Below are 19,181 nucleotides of genomic sequence, written 5' to 3'. Positions count from 1 at the left end.
AGAGTCGAGAGGCAGAACTAATAAATAAAACTCTTAGAGCTGTGGCTGGTCCATAGTCAGAGCTATGTGAATATCAGCATCATTAATTATTTTATTAGTTATGATTAAAAATAACACAATTGTTCTGAATAGGATAATTTTATAGATTTCACATATATTCATTGTTTAAATCTGCCTAGCCAAGTGGGAATTTTGAATAGCTTGGGTATGTTCAGCAAGAAACTTTTTTTTTTTTTTAAGAACTGATGAAGGAAGCTGGGCGTTGGTGGCGCACGCCTTTAATCCAGTACTCGAGAGGCAGAAGCAGGTGGATCTCTGTGAGTTTGAGGCCAGCCTGGTTTATAGAGTGAGTTCCAGGACAGGCTCCAAAGCAATACAGAGAAACTCTGCCTCAAAAAACCAAAAAAAAAAAAAAAAAAAAAAAAAAAAGAACTGATGAAGGAACTAACTGGTTTGGGAAGCTGGCTAATCAGTTGTGTATGATAACTTCCAATTAGCTTGCTTCCGAAGTTTTCACAGGAGGATACCTTGGAAGTGCTTGAGGCTTTGCATGGCGGTGTCCCTGACCTGTGGCTAACATCTGAGGGTCCACAGCACTGACATCTACCTCCATTCTGGGTATTGCTGGTTTGGTTCAGAAAGTAATCAACTGTAGGGTGTTTTAGAGATGGTTTGTGTGCAGTTTCTTTCAGCAGATTCAGACTTCTGTATAACTTTCTTTCTATGGCTGATTAAGGCAATGTATTATGAATGATGCTTTTAAAGCATGCTATGACCTATTGAGTCATCAGGTGGTCAACAGATAAGTGTTTGAACACATACCAGGGCACAATGGTAAGCAAAACAGCAATTTTCCCTGCCCTGGTGAGCCAGAATCTAAATGCTAGATTATTATTACCAATATAATATGAAGGGGGATGGGCTGCACAGGTGCTGTGGGAGCATCCAACAGAAAGCCTCAGGCTAAAACATGAGGCAGGTAACATTTCCTTGTGGAATGACTTCAACTTTAACATGAGGATGAAGGGTGAACAGGAGCTGGCTGGAGGAAGGGGTGTGGTCAAGTGGTTTCAGCCATGACTAGAGTTTGGTTCCCAGCATCCACATCAGGGGGTCCACAGCCATCTCAAAACTGCTCTAAGGGATCCCATGTCCTCTTCCGGCCTGCACTGGCCCACACATGTGGCATACTTACACACATATATAAATAACAATAAATCTTTAAAAACATAGACTTACACCAGAGGCCAGCCTAGAACATACAGTGAGGCTTGTCTCAGAACAAGTGAACAACGAAAGCTTCAGCTTGACCTTGGGTGGGAATAGTGAGCTTGCTGATGGAAAGAGGAGGCCTGTGGTGGGTGTGTGGGGTGGCAAGGCGGGGGGGGGGGGGGGGGGTGGGAGAGCCTGGCTTAGTGGCGAAGTAACCTAAGCATGGTGGGAAGTCTGTGCCTGGAGTGAATCATATTACATTGGCTACTGAGCTGGAGAATTGGAGAGGGTGGGACGAGGCACCCACCCTCTATGAGGCAGTTATAGAACCAAAGATTATGGGGGCTGGGAACAGCACCATATAGTCTAGCTGATAGTGTGGGTGGAGGGATCCAGGTGTGGCCAGAAGGTAAAATTCCTAAGGCTTGATTGACCTGTGATTGAGGGTGTTGGGAGTGTTGAGCATTGTTTCCAGGCTTTCGGAGGAGCTCCAGTTGTGAGAATTTTTCCAGAGGCGAGGAAGTGTCTGCTCATCCCTGATAAGGCACTCACAGCAGACCAAAGTACGGTTCCACCAGAGTCTGTCTTGGTGAGCCAATGAGTTTATTAGGCCTGTTTATAGACAATAGTGAAAGGTTACTTACAGGGGTATGGGTAACCCTGAACCAGCCACATGGCGCGAAAGTCTCACTCCAGCGTGGAATAACAACCCTTCCTGACTGCATAGAGAGACTCTCCTGTTTCAGTGACCCTTTCACTTCCTGAGTACCTCGTCATCACTTCAGTGCGTGTGGACTCAAGGCTGAAAGGGCCTTTTCAGAGGGAGAGGCTGGACTCTGTCGAGAGCACAGAGATCCTCCCTACCCACTTCTGTGAGGAAATGTCAATCAAATCAGCCTGATCTTGAAAGTCACAACTGTTCTTGTGAAGATGGTAATGGCCACGTTCTACATCACCTGATGGTCAACACCAGAGGAAGAGGCCTTTGGAGGGGAAGTCAGAGGGATCTGAGCCAGCCAGCCAGCAGCAGCTGAGATGGTCAATGTAATGATGGTCAATTAAGACAGCCCCTTGGGGTTGTCTGCAGAATGAGACCGCCTAAGACCTGTGACTTCTTTTCCTCCCTTCTTTTCTGAATACTTTCATTAAACGAGTCATGAGCGTTAGGGGCTGAGCAAGGTGAAAGGGCAAGGGGAGGCGGAAGTCCACAGGGGGCCTGAGGGGGCAGCAGAGCAGATAAGTGAATATATGGAAGCCGGTGGCGGGAGGATTTCTAAATGACTGAAATCTGTAAAGGGACAAGCTGGTGTTAACCACTTGGTTTGTATTAGAATTGGGAGTGCCAGGGTGAACTGATTGCTCTCCGTGTGTAGAGGCCAATGCAGGTGCAGATGGGCAGGTGGGTGTGCTCACATGTACTGCCCAGCTCAGTCCCTGAAAGGACCTGTGCCAGTGAGGACATGTACATACGGGGTTTTTGTTTGTTCCTGTGGTCCTGGGAATGGGACCCAGGGGCTCACACAGGCTAGGGAGGCCCTGTTTCTTGCTGTGTCTGTGACACATGCTGCTCGTGAACTCTTTCTCGATTAAAGGGGTAACTCTGTTAGATTGATTCACAGACTGTCTTGTGTGTGCCCGAGCATGAGGCTGTGGTCACCGCCTGGCTGTTCTGACTGAGGCCACACTGCTGCCATAGCTCCCGGCTCTGAAAGGAAAGCCTCCTAAGATTCACTTGCGTTTTGGTTAGGCGGATCGATTATTCCTTACATTTTTACCTCTTTTTGTTCTCAGTGAAGATAGAGTCCATTGTGCTACTACAAGTTCAGGTACCTGGGGCCGGGGTGGTGGCTTGGTTGATAAAGCTCTGCTGTGCAAACATGAGGACCTGAACTGACCTGAACTTGCCCTCCATCACCCACAGGGAAAGCTGGGTGTTGGGCCTTGTGTTTTTAATCCCAGCCCTGGGACCTGCTGGCCAGCCAGCCTAGGTTCAGTGAGAGACTGCGACTCAAAAACTGAAATGGCAGCTGGGGAAAGCCTACAAAGGACAGGACCTACAGAGTCTCTGGTTTCTATTTCACTTTATAAGGACTGAAAATGAATATATGAATAAATAGACTGTGAAAAACACTACTCCAAATCCACTTAATTTCTAAAGATTTATTTAGTGTGTGTGTGTGTGTGTGTGTACACATCCCTGTGTGAATTTATATGCACCATGTGCACACAGGAGCCCTTGGAGGTCTGAAGAGAATTCTGGCTCCCTTGAGACTGGAGTTACAGACAGATGTTAGCTGCCATGTGGGCTCTAGGAGCCAAACTGAGGTCCTCTGTAGAGCAGCCAGTGCTCTTAACAACTGAGCCATCTCTCCAGCCTCAAGCCCACCTAATGTTTAAATCTCAGGCATCCCCATTTGTGGTTGCCCCAGTGAGGCTGTGCATATGCATACTGTCTCTCCCCGTAGGTCGTTTGTTTCTGCGTAGCAGTGTGCTCTAGACACAGGTCCGTCCATGTTCTTGCACGCCCTGCGCTTCATTCTCCCTGTCTGGTGCATCCTGTTTTGCTTTTTACCATTTACCCCCTGCCCTTGAGGGTCCAGTGTTCAGCTTTCCCCTGTGTGCTATGACTGGCCTCTGTGAATCACATCACCACACTTCCTTTTTCTCTGGCTTCCATTTGGGATTGATTGACAAAACTGGCAGAAGAGCAGATCCAAGGGTGAGCGAGAAGTTAGCATGGTTTTTTGTTTGTTTGTTTTTTATCACCCCACTGCTGCTGCCCACTGTTCTAGTAGAAGCTATGCCCTTCATCCCTCCTCCTTCTCCCTGTCTTCTCCCAACAGCTCTTTCATAGCTGCCGGGACACCTTTCTCTCTTCTTATCCTTTCAGGAGAGAAGGAGCAGCCTCCTGCCCTTGCTAGTCTCCCAACATCGCTTTTAAACCCTACCCACACAGCTTACAAAACCCTGCCATCACACCTCCTCCGAGATCCCTTCTGTGTGTTCAGTGTGCTTCCTGTCAAGGCCCAGCAGACAACGCTGCAAAGAGCCCAAGATTCGTGGCTTCCTTGCTAATTGGGTGTTGGAACTGTTGTTAATTTTAGCTTTAAAATCTGTGTGGCTGATGGGCATGCCTGCACAGGACTGGTTTTAAAGTAATAGTTATATGTGTGCATGCTATGACACACACACATGGAGGTCAGAGGACAATTTGCAAAAGTCCGGTTCTTTCCTTCTACTGTATAGCTCTCTGGGATTGAACTCAGGTTGCCAGGTGTGGCAGCAAGCAGCCCCACCTGCTGAACCATCACACTGGTCCCCTGTATAGGCTCCTCACTGTTTGCTGCAGAGCAGAATTAAGGTGTAGAAACATTGTAAATTTCGAGGTTAGAGAAATGGCTCCAGTGGTTAAGAGCACTGAGCACTGGCTGCTCTTCCAGAGGACCCGGGTTCAATTCCCAGCACCCATATGGCATTTCCTGGGGATCTGACACCACCACACCAATGCACATAAAATAAAGCTAAAATAAAAAAAAAGAAACATTGTAAATTTCATTTATGGAGGCAATACTGTGACTCACAACAAATATAATTTCTGAAGTATATAAACGGGAAAACAGAAGCCTCCCAAGGATGCACGTGTCACACCCCATCCTGTTCCCTAGGAACAGCCAGCATAACGATTATGGTACCTCTCAGGTCTTCATATGTATATGTCTAGTATCAAATAAATGTACATATACGTGTATAGATAAACTCATGCTTATGTGCCTGTGTGTCTGTCTGAGGGGTCTCACTTTTAGAATTCACTAATGGTTCCATAGTGTTTGTTTTGTCCCATGTCTCTTAATAATTACAGCTTGGAGTTAGTCTTGATAGGAGAGAAGTTAATTTTCATTGGAGACATTGTGACACATATGTTTGTTTGATCTTCACCTCTGTCTCCTGGCAATGTAACTCCTAAAATCTTCAGAATGTCTGAAGTAGCCTCTCGGTGTATGCTAGTGTCCTGATGAAAGCTGGCAGCTACTCTGTGGCTGCAGGATGGAGGCTGCTTGTCTTATCATCTTTTCGATTGCTGTGATAAAACACCATGATAAAGACAACTTAGAAAAGAGAGCATTTAATTTGAGGCTTACACTTTTGGAAGGTTAGTCCGTGATCATCATGGCAGGGAGCATGGCATCAGACAGACAGGCATGGCTCTGGAGCAGTTACTGAGAGCTTACACCGTGAGACACTGAGGCAGAGAGAGGAACACTGGGAATGGCTTGAGTTTTTTTTAAACCTTAAAGCCCACCCTGAGTAATACACTGCCTTCAACAGGGCCACACCTCCTAATCCTTCCCAAACAGTTCCACCGACAGTGACCCACATATTCAAACAGGACCCTTCTCATTGAAGTTTACTTTTTCTGAAGAGCCTGAGGTAGGAGTGAAGGGCTGGGACCTTTAGTTTCACTCCCTAGACTTCTCAGGGATATGAAGTTGGATACCAATGGCCATAGTGTAAACATTGGTCCATGTACACAAAATCCCACAAAACATGAAAGGGTGAGGATAAACAGGGGAAGATTCCTGGGGTGCCAGCTGCAGAGGCCATGGGAACCCTGTGTCCCCTGTCCTTTATGTGACCTAACATGTGTCTTCATCTATATCCTTTGTAATGTCTTACAATCAACTGCTAAATGCAAGTGTTTCTTTGGGATTTGTGAGCCAGTCCAACCAATGAATGGAACCTAGGCAGGAGTCAGGAGAACCCTGATTTGTAGCCCCTGGGTCAGAAGTACTGGGAAATCCGGCTGGGGCTGTGATTGGCATCTGGCATGGGTTGATGAGACTTTGCTCTCCACCTATGGGAGCTGATGCTATCTCCAGGCTGAGGTCCTCTGTAAGTGCTTTTAACAACTGAGCCATCTCTCCAGCCTCAAGCCCACTTGTTAGCAGAGTAGAGTCAGGTTAGAGGACTCTGCTGGTGTCCACTGTTGCGGTATGCCTGCAGCTTGGCTGGGCGAGTTTCTCACACCTGCTGTTGAAATGTTGGGAGGATATATACGAAGCTAAGTCTGGCTACTCCCCATACGGCTTCACTTTCTCTTTTTCATTTTAAAAGTTTCAGATAACTGTCATATGTGTTCTCTCAGTTGTACTTTCTAGACTTTATATGAAGGTATGAAATCATGTTTGTTTATGTGACCGGACAGTAGAAATGAAACTGTAATGGGCAAAAGGGGCTAACTAGTGGGGTTAAAACATAAAGGACACATAAAGGGATGAGGCAGAATGCGTTCAAGTACAATTTATACATGCATGAGAACTTGAAAAACAAAATAAAAAAGGGTTGAGTGATGGCTCAGTTAGCCAAGTACAGATCTTGCAAGCATAAAGACCTCTGTTCCAGCCCAGAACCCATACAGAGAAAGCCAGGTGTTGTGGTGTGTAGTGGTGTGCCCTTGTTACCCCAGGGCTGCAGAGGCAGAGGCTGGTGACAAATGCCTAAACCATTGACCAGCCGTTCTGGTGATCAGTGCCTGGACCATTATCCAGCCAGACTAGGCTGTTGAGTGAGCTCCAAGCTGATGAGAGACACTTTCTCAAAAAATAGGAGAATGTTGCTTGAGATCATCCTTACTCTTACACATGCGTATGCAGTCGTGTGCATGTGCACCATACATACATGAACAAGCATGCACGTAAGCACACACATACCTGCACATGCAAGAATTACTTTTTTTTTTTTTAAGGTTATTTTGGGGGAACAAACTCAAATAATTAGAACCAAGTGCAAAAAATTAATATGGATTTTGACTAGAATTAAAGCAATTTTCTAGAGAAATGATGTATTTCCTGCATTGACAGCCTCCTTTAAGAAGTTGTTGTATTCCGGGGTTGGGGCGGCAGTTAGCAGCACAGGCCATGAGGAGCCGTGTTTGATTCCCAGTACCCACGCAGGAAGCAAGTTCTCAGTCATCATCCCAGCTCTGAGAGACCAAGGAGGAGCTCGGAGCTTGCTGGGCGGACAGTCCAGCTGATGAGGGGCTGCAGGGTCAGTGAGAGCCCCGTGTCTGGCCTCTCTGTGCACACACCCGCCTCTTCATGTGTGCATCCTCTCAAGAGGATCATGCTACATTAATGGCTCTGGCCGGATGTGTTCTCTGGCGAAAGTCTTGTTCATTTCTTCCCAAGTTCATTTTTAAGTACTTTGTAGAGTTTGTTGCCATGGTGAATGGGATTTTTTTTTTTCATCTACATTTCCTTTTTGTCTTTTTCTTTTTACTTTGTGTGCATTGGTGTTTTGTCATGGGGGTCAGGTCCCCTGGAACTGGAATGAAAGACAGTTGTGAGCTGCCAGGTGGGTGCTGGTAATTGAGCTCTGGTCCTCTGGAAGAGCAGTCAGTGCTCTTAACCTCTGAGCCATCTATCTCTCCAGCCCCTTATCTTATGCTTTCTGATTGTATATTTTTGGCATGCTTTTTAAAGAAGCTCTTAACTTTTTTTGTGCAGTAATTTTTTTTTTTTTTGCCTCAATAATCACCTACTTTATTGAACTACCCATTCATTCTGATGTCTTTCTCATTTGTAAGGGAAAAGGTCTCCTAAGTGGACCATTCCATCATCTGCAAATTATCTTTTTATCACTTTGTTATTAATACTTAAATTTTTATTACACTTATTCTTTTTTATTTTTTTAAAAGATTTTATTTATTTACTATGTATAAAGTGTTCTAGAGGGCACCAGATCTTATAGATGGTTATGAGCAACCATGTGGTTGCTGGGAATTGAACCCAGACCTCTGGAAGAGCAGCCAGTGCTCTTTTGAGCCACCTCTCCAGCCCCTTGGTTTTTGTTTGTTTTGTTTTATCTTGTTGTTTTTTTCCTATCCTGGAACTAGCTCTGTAGACCAGCCTGGTCTCGAACTCACAGAGATCCAACTGCCTCTGCCTCCCTCCCGAGTGCTGGGATTAAAGGTGTGCACCAACACTGCCCGGCTATTACACTTATTTCTATACTGTGTATGTTGGGGCTGGATGGAAATGCCATAGCATGTGTGGAGGTCAGAGGACAGACAGCTCATTAGGGTCGGTTCTCTCCTCTACCATGTGGGTCCCATGGAGTGAACTCAGGTTTCAAGCATAGCCGCAGGCACCTTCTCCTCTTAGCCATCTCACTGGCCCATTATTAATACTTATACATAGTGTCTTTTTCATGTTACTTGGTAACTGGGCTAAGTGATTGGGACTGGGAGGTGGGGTCTGACCCAGGCAGGTCTTCTTGACCATGGTTATAGTGGAGTTTGTAGCAAAGGGTATATAGCAAAATGGTGGGAAATGGGTTCCATACAGGCCGTGGGAAGGGAAATGAGGCAGCGTTCAGAGAATGGCTAATGCATGGGGCACTGGTGAGGGTGTGAGGAGCAGGGGAAGCGTGAAAAGGCAGGGGACTTACGCTATAGAGCAGTGGCTTTAGAAGAATTTAGAATGGAACGAGAGTTCTGTTAGGTAGAATGGTCCCTGAAGATGCCTGCACCCTGCATGGTGGAGCCTATGAATATGTTACGTGACTTGGCAGAGGCTCTTTCTAGATAGAGGGAAGATTATGGACCTTTAAAGCAGAAATTTAGCCTGGATTAGGTAGATGGGCTCAGTATAACACAGGAACCCTGAAAAGTGGAGGAATTTCTCCAACTGAAAGCAGAAGCAATCTGCTACAGAGGGCAAAGCAGAAGTCAGAGAGGGTTAGCCTCCACGACCGATGGGGACCATGGAGAAAGTTGGAGAAATACCGGAGCAAGGACTGGTCCTGCCTGCAAGGGGGGCAGTTGTAGGGACACGATTCAGGCAGCAGCTGGAGTGAGCATGGACTCAGGTTCTTTTCCGGGGCTTCTGGAAGTGTGCAGCCCAGACGCTCTGGCTCGGACTCACATGACTGTATACTAAGGTCCTGGCTGAGCTACTCAGTAAGTGGATGTTGGCCTTCAGGATGCTGAGATAATAAATGTGTTTTACAGTAAATTGTTTAGTCTGCCCCAACCTTGTTTTAGCAGCAAAAGAAAATGAATTTAAGGGAGTTTAAGCATGGCAGCAACTTTTCCAGATTTTTATGTTAGAAATGGTTATGAGCTGGGCATGGTGGTTTATGCTCCAGAGGCTGAGACAGAAGGGGCCAGTCTGGACTATACCAGCAGGTTCTAGGTCAGCCTAGGCTGTGTAAAGAGACCCCTGTCTTGAGCAACACAAAACAGACCAATGGTACTGTGTGCAAAATGGATGCAGAAAATATAAACTGTTTTGCCGGAGCATAGTAAAGGCATGGACGAGGGTAGTGACGGTGGGAAGGCATATGATGTAATTTACTTGAGGTCAGTGGTTAATAGTGCCTTGCTGCTCTTACAGAGGGCTGAACTTCGCTTTCCACACCCCACATAACTCCAGCTCTGGGGGAATCTGAGGCCCTCTTCTGGACCCCTGAGGCACCTGCACTAATACTTGCATCTGCCCCACTACACACACCAGTATATATGTAATTTTAAAAGGGCTAGAGTGGTCAAGAACATGTATTGTTTTTCTAGAGGACCCAGATTGGGTTCGCAGCCCCTACATTGGGCTGCTCACAACTGGCTGTAATTCCAGTTACAGGGGACCTGATACCCTCTCCTGGCTTCCCTGGCACCTGAATACATGTGGTGTACATACAGGCATGTAGATAACCCATAAATAAGCATGAATAAAGCTTTTAAAAGTCTTTTTTTTTTTTTTAAAGAATTGAGAGGCTAGAATTGTCTGGGTCATTAAGAACACTGGCTGCTTTTTCAGAGGACCCAGGTTCGGATTCTACATGACAGCTCACAACCATCTGTACCTCCAGTTCCAGGGAATCTGATGTCTTCTTCTGGCCTCTGCAGGCACTAAGCACACACATGGTGCATGTACATACACACACATGCAGACCCACACACAGACACAGACACACACACACACATACACACACACACACACAAAAAAAAAAAAAAAAAAAAAACAAAACACTCAGGACATATGCAATAAGCCGGGCAGTGGTGGCACTTGGGAAGCAGAGGCAGGCGGATCTTTGTGAGTTCCAGGCCAGCCTGGTCTACAGAGCTAGTTTCAGGACAGGTTGCAAAGCAATACAGAAAAACTCTGTCTCCCAACCCCTCTCCCCAAAACAACAACAGCCACAAAAACCATATGGAATAAAAATCAACTTTTACAGCCGGGCTTGGAAAGCAAAGGCAAGTACATCACTGTGAGTTCCAGGCCAGCCTGGTCTACAAAGAGAGTTCCAGGACAGCCAGGGTTGTTACACAGAGAAACCCTGTGTCTAAAAACAGACCCAAACCAAATATATAATTATTTGAGAGCTTATAGTTGCCCACCATTGGCGGTTGGCATGGGTGAAGTCACGGATGACTCAGTGCTGAACAATCCGGAAGGTTCCCTTGAGACAGGTGCCTCGCCATGACTCAGTGATTGCTCTTCACTTGGAAACCATCTCTGTAGTTTCTTCACATATGTGTAAGGATGATGATAGCTTTACATCTTACTGGCTTTCCGTTTTTGTTTTTAGGTCATGTAGGACATTGTAAACCATGTGAAGATGGGACTCTTGGTATTTGTGCGCAATCTGCTGCTAGCCCTCTGCCTCTTCCTGGTCCTGGGATTTTTGTATTATTCTGCTTGGAAGCTGCACTTGCTCCAGTGGGAAGACTCCAGTAAGTATAGTTATTGTAGTGCATGCCAAGCCTGTCGCTTCCCGTAGCCGCCATGCTGCGTGCGTATCGCTGCCGTGCCTGCGGGGAGTAGGCATAGACATCTCCCACTGTCCAGTCGCTGCTTCCGCTCCCCCACGTCAACCTGCATGCTGTGGCAAACCTCAGTTTCCTTTTTGAGCTCGATGAGAATGTGCTGTTCTTCGGTTCAAATCACAGACAGGATTTCTAGTTCCTGAAGGCTCTTGTCTTTTTGAAATAGTCAATTGCCCCCCACCCTTACTTCTCAGTTGTCACCTTGCAGTTTGGTTTTGAAGTTGGTTTACTTTTCTGCTCTCAGAACATTCATCTTTATCTTTTCCTTGCATTTTCCATTTCATATATTGTCTTTGTTTTATTTTCCCCTGAGGAAACGATCTCCTTCATCTTTTGAGCCCTTTGGTATTGAACTTTCATCTAACCAGAATACTAGTGACCCAGCAACTCCCAATCCTTCTCTCCATATGAGTGTTTGGTCTTAGGTGTGACACAGTGTGCCCCTCATGGCCTGACTGCTCTGGTTTCTGTTCCTGGATGTCCTCCTAGTTACAGGCGTGCAGTTGAGGGGATGACATTACTTGATACCCACAATTAATTGTCTTTTCCAGTCTTGTCTGCAGCTTGAAGCATCATGCAGGGAACCCCCATGGCCATTTTGTTTCATCTTAGCCTGGTTTAGGAGACATTGCATTGACTAGATGGATTCCCAGTGATGTGTCTTCTCCAAATCCGTTTTAATTTTATGGACAGTGTATAACTAACTAGTCTAGAGAGTAGGGTCAGTCTCTAGGGCACAGTTAAAATTCAGTAGAAGATGCAGCTGGCGACTGGCTAGCTACTGTATAAGGCCCTACCTAGTACGGCAGCTGTTGCTGTAAAGTAGACTGGGCATTTCTCACATGGTCTAAACTACTTGAGTAATTTTAAGCTGAAATTTAAACTACCATGTTAAATCTTTATTGCTTTGTATTGAATGTTTGTGCCTCTTAATGTTTAGATTGGGCTGGGGCTGGACTCTGTTGGTGGAGTGCCTACCTAGCATGCACAACGCCCAGCACCAAATAAAACTAGTCATGGTGGCTCATATCTATAATCATAGTACTCAGGAGGTGAAGTCGGGATCAGAAGTTCAGGGTCATCCTTGACCACATAGTGAATTCAAGGCCATCCTGTTTAAAAAAAAAAAAGAAAAAAGAAAAAAGAAAAAAAAAAGGCTTAGTTTGTAATATCATTACTTTGTATTTCAAGAAGTTATTCAAATTTTTCTGCCCTGATTTATTTTAGAATTGAGGTTGAGTACTCCAAGGTAAGGAGCCTTTATCTCAGACAGTGTAGAATTTTGGACAGTGATCCCATCTCAGTGGAAAACCTGTGCAAGGAACAGAGGCCTTCTGTTTTTCCATTGAAGTCATAAATCAGGACTAAACATTTTCCTAGAGAAGTAAAAAGGAATTAGCATTATGGAAGAAGACCCATAATATCAGGCATCCAGCCAGACAACATATACATTTTATTTCATCGAATTTAATTAATACTGTGAAGATGTCATTGATCTTCATTTTCCAGTTGGACAGACCTCAGTGCGTAATTAAGCTGGAATTGAACTCTGACTTTCCTTCTCATATTGAAAACTATAACAAATACTGAAGAGAGAATTTAATTGTTTTCTACTTGATAGAGAGAAAAGGGTCTCAGAGGTAGTGAAGAGCAAAGGAGGGAATTAGAGGAAAGTAAAGAGAGGGAGATGCCCTCTAAAAGAAGATAGAAGCTGGGGGGTGGTGGCCCATGCAGCAATCCCAGCACTTGGGAGGTAGAGGCAGGCAGAGCTCCTTGAGTTCGAGGCCAGTCTGGTCTACATTAGAGAAGTCCAGAACAGCTTGTGTCACCTAGTGACTCTGGCTCAAAAAAGAAAAAGAGGATTTCAGGGGGAGAGGAGGTTGAGGAGGAGACAGGGATGTTAGTTAGGTCGAGGTAGCAGCTGTTCACAGCCACCACGATGTCTGTGGGCCTGGGTGATTAATTCCTAGTTACCACCAGCTGTCTTTTATATTGTGAGCTGATTAACCAGTACCCACAGTGTTCCTGATATTCTCTCTCTGAAGCTTAGATATTTGGCTTGGAACAAGCTGTTGAGTTCATCTCACTGTGGCATATCTGTATTGTAGTATCAGGAAGAGGGGCAAGCCTAGGTAGGCTACCAAGGCAGAGAGGGGCCTTCACTCAGCAAACAGAGGCAAGCTGGTTGCCTCGTTAGGGGTTGGTGTGTGTGTGTGTGTGTGTGTGTGTGTGTGTGTGTGTTAAAGACAGGGTCTCTCTATGTAGCTCTGTCTGGCCTTGAACTCATGATATAGACCAGACTGGCCTCAAAATCACAGAGGGCTGACTGCCTCTGCCTTCCAAGTGCTGGAATTAAAGGCGTGAGTATCTTCCAGGTAGAAGTTTTGTGGTCCCCTCAATTACAAGGCATATTGTAGAGGGTGCAAACTACTTTGCTTTGGGCAGCTTATGATAAACACATATACCAAAGGCCTGGGTCTGATGCTTACGTTCAAAGAGTGGTTTAAGATTAGCCTAGTTATCAACCTATTTTATCAAGTGTTATCTACAGAGCTAGGGAGATGGCTCAGTGGTTCAAAGAGCTTGTTGCTCTTGCAGAGGACCCAAGTTCAGTTCTCAACACCATGTCAGGTGGCTCAATTCCAGCTCTGGGAAATCAGATGCTTTTGGTCTCTTGAGTTTCACACAAATACACACACACACCATTAAAAATAATTTAAAAGCCAGGTGTCCTGGCACAGTCCTTTAATCCCAGCACTAGGAGGCAGAGGCAGGCAGATTTCTGTGCATCTACAAAGGGAGCCAGGCCAGCCAGGGCTACACAGTTGAGTCCTTGACTCAGAAATACAAACAAACAAAAAATTAATAAAATGTTTTAGAGAAGTTATAACAGACAAAAAATAGCATGGGAACTAGGTGTTGTGATATCCACAAGCCCAATAGCTGGGAAGCTGAAGCCATCTGGGCTCCATGCCCAGACACTGTTTCTAAAGTAAATAAGCTGAGCCTATGGTCCAAGTCCTAGCTACTCAGGAGGCTGACACAAAAAGATCAAAAAAAGCTCACTGGTGGTGGCGGCACACATCTTTAATCCCTGCATTTGGAGGCAGAGGCAGGTGCATCTCCAGGTTCAAAGCCAGCCTGGTCTACAGTGTGTGTTCTAGGACAGGCAGGGCTACACAGAGTAACCCTGTCTTGAAAACCCAACTTTTAAAGAAAAGGATCAAAAGCTTAAGATCTGCTGAGCTACATAGTGAGTTCAAGGCTAGTCTGGGCAACTTACTGTGATTTTGTCTCAAAATTGAAATAATATATGAAAGGAGCTGGGATCATGGCTACTGGTAAAGTTCTGGCCTAACATGCAACCCCAGCACTGTACGCACACACATATACATATATACACGCACATGCTTGCACACATATACACATACATACACATACACACATGCACACCCACTGACACACATACACTCACATATATACACATATGCACATGTACTCACACACATACACATGCATGCATACACATATATAATACACATATATATTCATGTACACACTCTTATACACATATACTAATGAACACATACACGGATGCATACATATACACACATATACATACACATTTTTAGACACGTACACACACTCATATGTCTAATTCATTCACATATACACATGCATGCATGCACATACATTCACACACACGTACACAAATACACATACTATCTTAGGGTTTTTATTGCTGCGAAGAGACATGACAACGGCAACTCTTATAAAGAAATATTTAATTGAGGTGACTCACTTACAGTTTCAGAAGGTTAGTCCATTATTATCATGGTGGGAACATGGCAGCATACAGGCAGACAGTAGCTGAGACTCCTACATCTTGCAAGCAGCAGGAAAGTCAACTGAGACACTGGGTGGTATCTATCCTGAGCATAGGAAACCTCCAAGCCCACCCCTACAGTAACACACTTCCTCCAACAAGGCCATACCCACTCCAACAAAGCCACACCCCCTAATAGTGCTGCTCCCTGAGATTATGGGGGTCAATTACATTCAAGTTACCACACTTAAAAACTGTAGAATTATATTTATAATATGATGTAACTATACACATCTGTCTTTTGCACAGTTATTTTTGTTAATTGATAAGCAAACCAACATAGTCGTCAGGGTTAGAAAGCTTTAGGAGTCCTTCGTTTATTCTTTCCCAAGTGGGGATAAAGTACTTGAGTTTCTCTTACCCTGATTGTTTATCCGGGCCATTGTTCTGGCCAAGTGGTAGGTGTCTGTTCTTAGAAATGGTTCCAGTGTCCTGTTTCATGGAAACTATGCATATTAATTTAAATTTCGGTCATTTCTTATTAATGAAATGGACCTTCCAGGATTTTTTTCCTGTGATGGGATCTTTAAAATTCCCTGCCACTGTGTTTATCAATTTTACTAAATCCCTTCAGTTTCATATTTGCGAAGGATCATAACAGAAGGCTCTAAAATACATCCTGCTGAGCCGATTGCTGTTGAAAATTTCAGGGAGCAAGTCAGTTGGAAATTGTGTGTGATGTTTCAGAAGGACAGGCTGAAGTGAGCTAATAGGGATAGGACAAATGACCAGAGTTCAGTTCTCAGCATCCACACTGGGTGACTCACACCCACCTGTAACTCCAGCTCTTGCAGATCCAACACCCCTCTGGCCAATTTGAGTACCCCTACACACATGCGCACAGATAGACACACGCAGATAATCAAAGCAATCTTTTCAGAAAGCGAAGTGGAGAATGGTGTTTTTTGTCCTGGCTTAGGCATTCCACTCCCTGTGACAGGAGAGTAAGTGGGGTCCAAAGTAGCTTTAGCTCTATAAAGAGTTGTTCTCATGGACAAAATAAACAAAAGGGCTATGTCAAACAATGGACACTAGGTGTAGCTAAGGAACACATTGAGCATAGCCGCCCAGCCTCCTGCCAGTGCACCACCCCCGTTCAGAGGTCCTGGTGGGACAGGTTGTGGTGGTCTCTGCCAGTCAGAGGTACCCAGAGCAGCACTGGGGCATCTGAAAAGGGGAATCAGGCATCCGTGGAAGGATTCCAGAGAGTCTGAGCTGTTACATGCAGGCCCTAGAATGACATAAGGAGAGAGAGGTGGCAGAGCAGGGGTGATGAGGAAAATTGAGGTTAGGATATTGGAATCCCTGACCTTGCAGTGGAAAACTCTCAACACCAGGCATCAGCTGTTCCGCTTGCCAGTCCCCAAATAACCACTCTGAGTCTTAATATTAATTAAAATTGGCCAATGGCTCAGACATATTACTGACTATCTCTCACAATTAAATTAACTTTTTGTTGTTGTTGTTTTTTTTTTTTTTTTTTTTTTTTTTTGTTCTGGTTTTGGTTTTTTGAGACAGGGTTTCTCTATGTAATAGCCCTGGCTGTTCTGGAACTCACTTTATAGACCAGGCTGGCCTTGAACTCCCGAGTGCTAGGATTAAAGATATTCACCACCACTTTCTGGCTAAATGAACCCATTTCTATTAGTTTATGGATTACCATGAAGCTAATGAATTGTCACATCTTGCTTCTTTGGAGGCTACATGGCATCTCCCTGACCTCGCCTTCTTTCTCTCTGTATCTTTGTTTGAGCCCCCCCCCCCCCAGTTCTGTTCTGCCTGGCCATTGGCCACGTCAGCTTTATCTATCAACCAATAAAAGCAAAACATACTCTATTCGCAGCATACAGAAGGACACCACACATCCCAGTTGAGGCACTGAAAAGCCATGCTTTAAGTGTCAAGGTCTCAACCGAGAGCAAGACCTCCTGTGGGCCCACTCTCACAAGGCCGACAGAGCTCCCAGAAAGGCAGTCTTCAAAGTTTGGGGCATCTCAAACGTAGAAAACAACTTGTAAGAAGCGTGCATGCATCTGTGTCTGTAACCATTTACTCAAGAGAATTGAGAACTTGTGGAGAAAGATTTGGAAACAAATGTCTGTGGCAGATGTATTAACATTACAGGTGCTGAAAGCACCCTCAGTTTCTGTTAGTGAAAACACACAGTGGAACATTGCTTAGCAGTGACCGGGAACCAGCCACTAGTCCTTGGCTGGAGAGATTTATATCAGTGGCTGATTCACGTGGAGGACTATGGGAACTTGAAGGGATTTCCTGGGATGCTAAAATGCTGTCCATCTTGTTTGAGGTCATGCCCACACAAAGTGTAATATTTGCCAAAAAATCAGAAGCCCCGTCTCGTTAAATATGAATTTTATTTTTAAGTTTTTAAAAAAATTAAATATATTTCATTAAAATCTTTGTTTTAAAAGAAAGAATTAGGGCTGGCAAGATGGCTCAGTGAGTAAAGGTGCTTGCCGCCAAGCCTGAGGACCTGAGTTGGATCCTCAGCACCTGCGTGGGAGAAGGGGGGAACAGACTCCTCTGACCTCCACATGTATACAGTGGCATGCATAGACATGCACACAAAATAAATGTACTTCTTTTTTTTTTTAAGATTTATTAATAGTACTATTTCATATGCATGAACATTTTGTCTGCATGTAAGTGCACACGTGTGCCTGGTGTTCACAGGAGGTCAGAAGACAGCATAGGGTCTCCTGGGACTGCACTTACAGGTGTTGTACGCTCATTTAGGTGATAGGAATCGAACCCAGGTCCCCTGTAAGAGCAACAAGTGCTCCTAACTGCTGGGCCAATTCTCCAAATCCTATTTTTTTAAACTGAAAGTAATAGTAATAATAATAATTATATAAAACAAGAGACTTACCCTTCCAGCCATCGAAGTCTGTTCTGAAGCCACTCTAGTGAAATGGCAGCACCTGTGTAGGAAGAAGGCGGCAGATCTGTTACTAGCAGGAAATGGGCACCGAAGTGTTGTCCTGGGAGTCAGGGCCCAAGATCCAAGGGCAGAGATGGATTCTCCTACTTTCTTCTCAGTCACCTGATTTGGTTAGGAAATTTCAAGTTAAATCCTTCTCGTGTCTCACGCAAAAATCAGTTCCATATCAAGGCTGTAAAGAGCGTAATATGAAGGCTGGAAAGAGTTCATTGACATGACATCAAGGTCAGGAATCATAAAAGAGGAAAATGTTATTCTTGTCTATTAAATTTTCTATATGAAAGAAATTGTAAAATTTTAAGCAAAGTTAAGACAAATAACGAAGAACATGTTTTCAGTATATATGGTAGAGGGTTTTGTTTTTGTTATTTTACAAATCCACTTTTCTTTATTTGTTTTTCATTAATTTAAATCTGGGATGGGCACAGCCTCACACAGATTCTGTGCCCAGGAGCCTTTGTAGGAAGGTTGCTTCGGAATTTGACATGAACCATACCTCTGTTTCCATGGGCCCAAGTTACCTTTCCCCAGATCACCCTGGTTTTGTTTGGTTCGCCTCCAGGACTCACTGTGTTGTTTTTGGCTTTATACACATAAGCACATCTCTAGTTTCATCTCCGGCATAAACATCTTTGAACTGTGTGCTATCTTTGGTCCCGGAGACCTCGCTTGCAGCCAACAAAAGTGGCCTTGCACCATAGCCTTCCAGACATGTTTGCCTTTTAGAAGTCCTGTTCCCAGCAGGCCCCGGTCCAAAAGTTCAGCAGCCATGATAGAGATTTTTTAAAAATATGTTTTAAATTGTTTATTTCTATTCATTTGCTTATTTATTGTGTCACAGCCTCACTATGTTGCCTCAGCTATTCACAGCTCTTGGGCCTAAGTAATTCTCCCACCCCAGCCTCCCAAGCACTGGTAGGATAGGCACACACGACCACACTTAAACTTATATTTTAATATATATTAAGAACTTGAGTAAATTTCTTTAAATTTGTATTTTTCTTGTGTTTATGAGTGTTTTGCCTACTTGGTTACATGTGCACCACTTACAAGCCTGTAGTCTACAGAGGTCAGAAAAGGGCGTCAGATCCGGTGGATCTAGAGTTGAAGACGGTTATGAGCCGCCATGTGGTTGCTGGGAATCAAACCCAAGTGCAGTATAAGAACAAGTGCTCTTAACCAGCACCTCACATTCACAAGTTTAAACATACATACTGTTCAATCAGATTCTACTTGCCAAAGAAATAAAGCTAGCAGCAGTTTTACTTGCTAAAGAAACAGGGAACGAAGATGGATGC

General features: G+C 44.6%; 1 protein-coding gene across 3 annotated transcripts in view; it reads left to right on the top strand.

Moving 5' to 3' along the window:
- St3gal3 (ST3 beta-galactoside alpha-2,3-sialyltransferase 3) overlaps positions 1-19,181 on the top strand; it is a 208,338-nt gene that overhangs the window by 15,280 nt on the left and 173,877 nt on the right. For 2 of the 3 annotated variants that reach the window (XM_051188604.1, XM_051188603.1), the window contains exon 2: positions 10,798-10,942. The exons of the other annotated variant lie outside the window; for it this stretch is intronic. In XM_051188604.1, coding sequence (XP_051044561.1) covers positions 10,828-10,942 — 115 coding nt within the window. In that variant the 5' untranslated portion in view covers positions 10,798-10,827. The remainder of the gene's footprint in view (positions 1-10,797; positions 10,943-19,181) is intronic. 3 annotated transcript variants of the gene reach the window in all.

Source organism: Phodopus roborovskii, unplaced genomic scaffold, assembly GCF_943737965.1.
Source record: "Phodopus roborovskii unplaced genomic scaffold, PHOROB, whole genome shotgun sequence".
Taxonomy (NCBI): domain Eukaryota; kingdom Metazoa; phylum Chordata; class Mammalia; order Rodentia; family Cricetidae; genus Phodopus; species Phodopus roborovskii.
This window is presented reverse-complemented; position numbering and strand designations above follow the sequence as displayed.